Source organism: Salvelinus sp. IW2-2015, unplaced genomic scaffold (genome assembly GCF_002910315.2).
Source record: "Salvelinus sp. IW2-2015 unplaced genomic scaffold, ASM291031v2 Un_scaffold9305, whole genome shotgun sequence".
Classification (NCBI taxonomy): domain Eukaryota; kingdom Metazoa; phylum Chordata; class Actinopteri; order Salmoniformes; family Salmonidae; genus Salvelinus; species Salvelinus sp. IW2-2015.
This window is the reverse complement of record NW_019950564.1, coordinates 1-7,948: the sequence shown is the minus strand read 5'-3', so window position 1 is coordinate 7,948 and position 7,948 is coordinate 1. Positions and strand designations below refer to the sequence as shown.

The window sequence follows — 7,948 nt, the reverse complement described above, 5'->3', positions numbered from 1 at the left end:
AAAGTAAAGATACCTTAATAATAGAAAATGACTCAAGTAAAAGTGAGTCACCCAGTAAAATACTACTTGAGTAAAAGTCTAAAAGTATTTGGTTTTAAATATACTTAAGTATCAAAAGTAAATGTAATTACTAAAATGTACTTAAGAATCAAAAATAAAAGTAAAAGTATAAATCATTTCAAATTTCTTATATTAAGCAAAACAGATGGTACCATTTTATTTTTTTATTTACTGATAGCCAGGGCACACTCCAACACTCAACAGACATCATTTACAAACGAAGCATTTGCATTTAGTGAGTCTGCCAGATCAGAGGTAGTACCAGGATGACCAGGGATGTTTTCTTGATAAGTGTTTGAATTGGATAATTTTTCTTGTCCTGCCAAGCATTCAAAATGTAACGAGTACTTTTGGGTGTCAGGGAAAATGTGTGGATTAAAAAGTTAATTATTTGCATTAGGAATGTAATACAGTAAAAGTTGTCAAAAATATAAATAGTAAAGTACAGATACCCCAAAAAACGACTTTAGTACTTTCAAGTATTTTTACTTAAGTACTTTAGACCACTGCCTATTAGGACACAAGTATGGGTATTCTGACATGACCACTAACTACATCAAGCTTGTGACTACAAACTTCTTGGATGCATAGACCCTTTTCCAGTACACGACACACTGACGTCATGCACAGATGCGCGCTACTCTTGGCGGCAGTAAGAAAGCCATTGCCATCTGCCCAGTCAACATACCCTAGATCTACGTTTTTATTACTTCTAAACAAAATAACTTTTGGGGTTTCTCATACGCTTACAATTATGTTTTGATTCTTGCTTGAACAGTCGTTAAGATTATATTTGGGTTGGTATCTTTGCAAAATAACAAATTTAGGATGCAGCAGTTGTTAGCTAGAATGCTAACGCTGGTTGATATAGGCTGTAGCAAAAGCTAGCCGAAATATCAATTTTACTGGTTGAAGTATAATGCAGTTGATTTGCGATGATGACACAAACATTATATTAAGCAGAACATTCATACGAGCCTTAAAATCCAATCATAATCCAAAAGTAGTGTGAAAGGCACTCATAAACTACATGTAAATAGGCTTTTTTTTTTGCTGGTGTTCTATAAGAACTCCCCCTTGTTCTGCCACCAACTTGCACAGCTTGCGCACAGTGCCCTCATGCGGCAATATTTGTAAACACAGAAAGGGGTCTATTTACAGCTTGTTTTGGTTGTGTTTCGGATGATGTTTGTCCAATAGGAAGTGAATGGTGAATAATGTACTGTCATTTGAGACACTTTTATCGTAAGAATAGGTGTTTGTGAACACCTACATGAATAAGAATGCTACCATGATTATAGATCATCATAAATTATTTGTGAATGATGAGTGAGAAAGTTAGAGGGATAAAGATCATACCCCCCCAAAAATGCTCATCTCCCCCATTATTGGTAATGGTGACAGGTTTGCATGCTTTGTTGGAGCCTAACTTTCTCACTCATTATTCATGATTTTTCTTAATCATGGTATTATCAGGAATTATTTAGAAGTGTTCAGAAACATTGTATCTACTCACTTAGAAAATTACTCAAGTCATCATTCAGTTTCTATTGGGCAAAACATAAACAAAACAAACTGCAAATGCATCCGATGAATTTGTAGTCACAATTTTGACGTAGTCAATATGTGCTAGGAATTTGGTACCAAATATTAAACTTTTGACTACTTTGGTAGACTAGAAGCTAAATTTGTCCAAATGCTTGACATCTTCAAATGGGGGGAGGAACTAGATCTATAAAGTGCTTTCATTTCTAAACAGTAAAATACCCTCAAATAAAAAGGGGACATTCTGTCCTGTCATCTCATATGAAACATTATCTCAAATCCAAAATGCTGGAGAATATAGCCACATTTTAAAGGTTGGCATCCCTGTCCAAATACAGACGTGGGAGAGTGTATTCTCGCATTCATATTCCTGCCATCTTTCCACATAAGTTAAAGAGTACACTGACACAAGGAAACACTTTGCTGAAACATTACGCTGTAAGGAAATATGTTTATTGAAGTAACCAGCATATCCAAGAGGATCCATCACAAGATAAAGAACATGTCCTGAGGCATTTCTTTCCGGACCCCCTCCTCTTCTCCTTACAGCATTACTTGTAAGGGGAAAGGGGGAAACCTAGTCAGTTGTACACCTGAATGCATTCAACTGAAATGTGTCTTCCGCATTTAACCCAACCCCATTGTACAATGTTGGTCCAAAAGAAGCATTAAACATTAAACTGAAATTCAAACCATGAGATGAAGCACATCAATTTCAGAGATTGCCAGTGGTCGTTAAAAACAATACTAAGAACTTTTGTAATTTGACTACACAAGCTAAATGCATTAAAATAAAAATAGGCCTACATTGGATGTAATTTAGGTCAGAAAAATTCTGACTTGAGAAATTAAATATTGGAATGTGAACAGTCCACAGTTAAAAAAAATAGGAATGATAGATTTATTTCATGAAAACACCATAGATATTAAAGCTCTAAATAAGAGGAAATTCTTAAACTGAGGTATCCATAAACAGAGTAGGGTTGTTCCATGAAATGAGTTGCTTTTGCATCCTTTGATATTTTAAGTAGAAATTGTGCACCAATATTGGATTTGAAAAACCTGTTATATTAAATGAAGTAGACCACATGGAAAATTCAAAATCGGATTTTTTTTTATATGAATAAATGTCCCTCTGTGCACTGACTTCTCAGAAGATTTTAATCCACTTCACCCCAAAATTGTAAAACCCTAGTTATTCTGTTGCTTTGACAGTCATTTCTGAAGATAATTCTTTATTTCATGAGATTAGTGAATCATTATCGTAAACATATTTTTATTTATTTTAAAAAAGTCACTAATTTTAAGGTCAACCCTGTTACGTGAACTGAACTTGTCTTAATATCGTGAAACTATTCCTTTTTAAATATTTTTTTCAAAAATAAACTAATAGTCAAATCATAGTGTAAACGCAGGTGAGCTGGTTCTACTCTTTTTGGCCATTTTCTGGTGTTTTGTGGTGGAAAACTGAGTGGGTCGAGCTTTAACTCGTCACCCCTGCTACTCATTGCTACAGGCTAATAATGTTTAATTTAATAAAATGTTTTGAACCTTGCATTCAATTGCCCCTCCCTGTTGCAAGCAACAAGCTTCCATTCCCCCTGTCACAAGGGGATTTATGGCTGATTTAAGATGAAATCATTAACCCTGTTACGGTCAACACTTACTTTATTTGGCAGTTATAGTATATATTTTTATTTAACCTCTTGAGATGGGAAAACATGTTTTATTAAGTTGAAAATGTGCTCATCATTATAGAATGTTAAAATATATATATTTTTTTTAACCAAGTTACACTACCTAAAAAGGACTCATTTCGTAGAACAACCCAGTGGCATTTAACAATAAAATCACTCAGGAAAAAACACTTTCCATGAATTAGGAGGAGAAACAGGTGGCAAAGAAATCTACATTCGTCCTAAAAAGGCTGGTTCATTTAGTTTTATAGTTTGTTTCTAAAGAGCATTAAGATGCAATGCAAAACGGACAACAAAGCAATTTGCTCTGAGCAATACATGATATGAAAATACAACATAAAGAAGGAAGACATGGCTATAGTGAGTTAAAGCACAGGGATATGAACAATACAACTCCCTTTAAGGCACCTTCAGCATAAGATACTAGTCTTTCTGTATCATATGCACTTTCTCTTAAGAAACACCTTTGACCTGGTAAAAACTAAAACATGTTAGTTAAAACATTTCCATTTGCCTTAATCATTTTCATTTAAAAAACTGTCATTATCTTTTACTGAGCACTGATTTAACAGTAAAGCTTCCAGTTTCTTGAAATGAATTAAAGTGCTGCAAACTAGGCTATTTATTCACTGAAAAACTGCTTGGCCTAAAACAATACTAGGCTATTCTTTGTGTATTTTGAATTGAGACATAATAAATTGAAGTACAGTGTCTGTTAAAAATGTAGCATTTCAAATCTGAATACTAGGTGGCTATTTCAAAGGTCACATTTTTTCTGTCCATCAATTGGCGCTTATAAGATTGATTCAATGAAACGGATTCCTGTAGTAACTGTTTACTAACTGCATGTCTATGACTGAGGATCCAAAGGAGCAATTTGGTCCCAAAAACATTTCAACAGAGACTCTTCAAATATCCAGTTGTTATTCTGAAATACTTAGCTTTGGTTAAACCTCCCTTCTGAATGATAATTTGCAGAACAATGCATAGAGGAAGTAAACTGTACATAGTTCACAACCAATGAGGAACCATTTTATCCTCTGATTGATTGACGTAAGACGCCCCATAGCACTCTTATAGGCCGATTTCATCATCAAACTCATCTTCAAATGTGTAGCCCCGTCCATTGTCTCCCCCTTCCTCCTCCTCCTCCTCCTCCTCCTCCTCCTCGGAATCAGTCTCTGAGTGACAGTTGTCAACCCTCCTCCTGTCCAATGGGGTGACACCCTCATACTCTGAGCTATGTGAGGAGGCGGGACTGGAAGGTGAATCCGCCTTGTGATTGATGGGCTGTACCTCTATTCCCGCGATTGGCACGCTGATGACGTTGTTCCCTCTCTCTCGATCTTCCTCAGTGGGACTCACATACTCTTCCTCAACATCTAACTCCTGACCTTCCTCCTCCGACGCTTGGCGAATGATCTCCTCTCGTTTGTCGCTGAATCTCACCTTCGGCCTCTGGCCTTTGGCCTTGATCCCTCCAGTCCCCTCTATTATCCTTCCATCTCCCACCTCATCTCCCTCGATCCCTAAAAGCTTCTTCTCATTCAGCTCGTTCCTTATGCTGACAGACTGATCCTCCGCCGCCATTTTAAAATTCTCCACTTCAATGACAAGACTTTTGCTTGGACTGAAGACGTCTTCCTCATTAGCGCGAGTCCTAGTCCAGTCTGAGTCCAGCCCCAGTCCATCCATCACCCCCAGCACATCACCCATGATGGATGGGCCCAGGTCGAAATCCATATCGAGTGTGAAAGACGACACCGACTCGGAATGCTGAAGCTCACTGTTCAGTGGGCTTCCGAAGCCATCCGTGACATCATCAGTGTGGTTAAGTGGCGTCTCGGAATCAACGGGCGSCATTGAGTCGTTTGTTGCCGTGGCACCCGGAGACCCAGGGTCAGGGCTGGGGCCGACAGTAGCCAGGAAGGAGGTGTCACCGAAAGCATCTCCGCCCCTCCCGATGTGCATGGTGTGGCGGAAGTCCCCCAGCGGAGCTGAGATCATGGTGGGGTCCAGGCGAGGTGCCTTGTGGGACGACTTGTGGAGTGGCATGACAGCTGAGAGAGGGAGAAAGAATTATGGAGAAAGGAGGCAAGAGAGAGAGAGAGAAAATGGGGTACAGAGGGAGAGAAAAAGTGGTGTAGCGAAGAGAGCATGGGAAAAAATGAAAGAGTGACAGAAATATAGACAGAGGCCAGAGACGGGGAGAAAAGAAAACCAGTGGGGTGAGAAAACACATCAAGCAGAAACATGATCTTCTATGCATCAGAAAACACACTGGCAGACTAAATGAAACTACTAACGACCTACCTTGATGTTCTTACTTTGACGTGATCTATTTATGCGGAAACTGAGCCAAGTTCAGTCAGTGAGACAAATATCAACTCAATAAACCTATTTAGAAGACACAACAGAAATAAAATACCTTCACAAAAAGGGTTTTTGCCAGTATATAAACCTACAGTGAACAGATTAGTCCATTCTAGACTGTCAACATAGATAACAGAGAGTAAGTGAATATGAGGGGCCCAGAGCCAAGCTGTCACTGAGGGGCCATTTCCCTTGATTAGTGTCACTGTACAGGGCAGACTTCTATGGTCTTATATACAGTGACCTGTCATGACAGGCCTACCTAAAAACATCACTGTTGTGCAAGAGTGTGAGAAACCAACTAGTCGTTTGGCATTGATATTTATGCCAAGGCCATGCTGTGACTTGCAAGTGAAACATACTTCTGCCTGGATTCCTTCCCTCGGGGTAGGATACTTTAAAGCCATAGACAAACACTATCTAGGGCAATACTAAAAGCAATTACAATGATTCCCTATTGCATTGAATTTAAAACTATATTGAAAATGGGCTCAAACCGGTGTTACTGAGCTTTTAAAGACAATGAGGTAGCCTACATTTAAAAAGCAGTCTGACATTACTGTCATTTGTTTACTATTTACTAATAACTTTCATCAGAGGATTAAACAGTAAGCGGTTGAAAGTTCATTAGACCCTATGTGAGTCCCCTTGTCCTTGCAAGTGATATGCCTCATCAAAACAAAATCAACAACTCCTCATAAAACTGATCGCTTTTATGCGGCAAGGCAGGCTACATTATGTCAAACTTACTGCCAGCCATAGCTCGGGACCCCATTTCAACAAATAGCGAATGTCTGCGAATTGAACTCAAAAACGTATCATATAGATTGCCTAGCAATAGTAGTCTATGGAAGGCCATAATGAGTGGTGTCAATGCGGAGGAAAAGTGCAAAACTTGCGCTCCGCCGATCAAGTTTCTGAGTGGAGTGTTTTCAAAACAGAAAAAGTATGGGGAACTTACTTTGATTACGCTCGTGTTTCGCTTCCTCCCGCCTCACTATCCCTATTTTCATCGGTCTTTTCTTCTGGCTTCTTCTCTTCTGGCTTCTTCTCGCTCTTTCCCAGCGTCGTTCGTCCCTTTCTAATATTTCTTTTTCTAAGGGATTGGCAAGGAAGTGACGCGGTATTTTATTAGGGAGTGTTTTACGGAGGGAGAATGACGGGGTCTAGGGTCCACATCAAGTGCACACAAATCAAACAATCAATAACTAATGTTTTTGATACAAGGTTTTTGTTACAAGTATGTAGCATAAAGGGCTCCCGAGTGGCGCAGCGGTCTAAGGCACTGCATCTCAGTGCAAGAGGCGTCACTACAGTAACCTGGTTCACTACAGTAACCTGGTTCGAATCCAGGCTGTATCACATCCGGCCGTGATTGGGAGTCCCATAGGGTGGCGCACAATTGGCCCAGCGTCGTCCGGGGCAGGCCGTCATTGTAAATAAGAATTTGTTCTTAACTGACTTGCCTAGTTAAATAAATAAAATACAAATAATTAGGCTACATTAATGAGAGATCTTCTCTCTGTCTCTCCCTCAGCCAGCCAGTCAGGTTGGTGTCATTCCTGTACATTACTATGGGCGTAAGAAATTGGCTACAATTCCTCCCTTTTTGGGAATGCTGTCAGGCAAGTCAGTCGCTCTCTAGGACATGCTTTGTCCACTGCCTGTGGGGTCTAACACTCAGTTCCTCTTGCTAATTTGGATCAGTCCTTCTTGAAAGGGGACTTTGAGGAAATCCTGGATCTAGGTAATCAGAATTCTGCCCGCTGCTGTAGGAAGACCCGTTTGCTGTGGGACAGGAGAAACTATCTCTCATCTTCCTCCCCATTCAGCCCCATATCACTCATACTTCAGGGAATCACACAATGATGAGGCATATCATCACCCAAGGTTTACATAGCTGTGGGAGGATGTGTCCAAAGGTTCAATTGAATGGCACACCGTGGGAATTGAATTTAATCATGGAAAAGTCAAGTGTCTTCTACTACCCATCAAGTCCCAAATACAACCCCTGGATGAACCAGTAGACTAACAGGAACCAGTGGAGGTGCTTGTGGTCACACTGATGAGTGCCTATGGGAATGTTTTTATTTTTTTATTTAACATTTATTTAACTTTATTTAAATATTGATATAAGATATTGCATCTGAGTCCTTGCTCTCTATCTCTGTCTCTCTGTGTCACACACACATTATACAATAGTAAGATATCCTCCTTTGCTTACCATTTGTGTGTGTGTGTGTGTGTGTGTGTGTGTGTGTGTGTGTGTGTGT

General features: G+C 39.5%; 1 protein-coding gene and 1 long non-coding RNA gene across 2 annotated transcripts; one reads left to right on the top strand and one right to left on the bottom strand.

Moving 5' to 3' along the window:
• The first annotated feature begins 2,407 nt into the window (after nucleotides 1-2,407).
• Nucleotides 2,408-3,296, top strand: LOC139027291 (uncharacterized). Its single transcript, XR_011479365.1, has 2 exons — nucleotides 2,408-2,951; nucleotides 2,999-3,296. It is a non-coding gene; the product is annotated as an uncharacterized lncRNA (long non-coding RNA).
• Nucleotides 3,297-3,914: 618 nt separating this feature from the next.
• Nucleotides 3,915-6,779, bottom strand: LOC112079743 (uncharacterized). Its single transcript, XM_024145597.2, has 2 exons — nucleotides 6,637-6,779; nucleotides 3,915-5,362 (listed from the first exon to the last, which is right to left on the bottom strand). The coding sequence occupies exons 1-2, from the start codon at nucleotides 6,686-6,688 to the stop codon at nucleotides 4,377-4,379; spliced, it is 1,038 nt and encodes a 345-aa protein (XP_024001365.1). The 5' UTR covers nucleotides 6,689-6,779; the 3' UTR covers nucleotides 3,915-4,376.
• Between the last annotated feature and the right edge of the window lie 1,169 nt (nucleotides 6,780-7,948).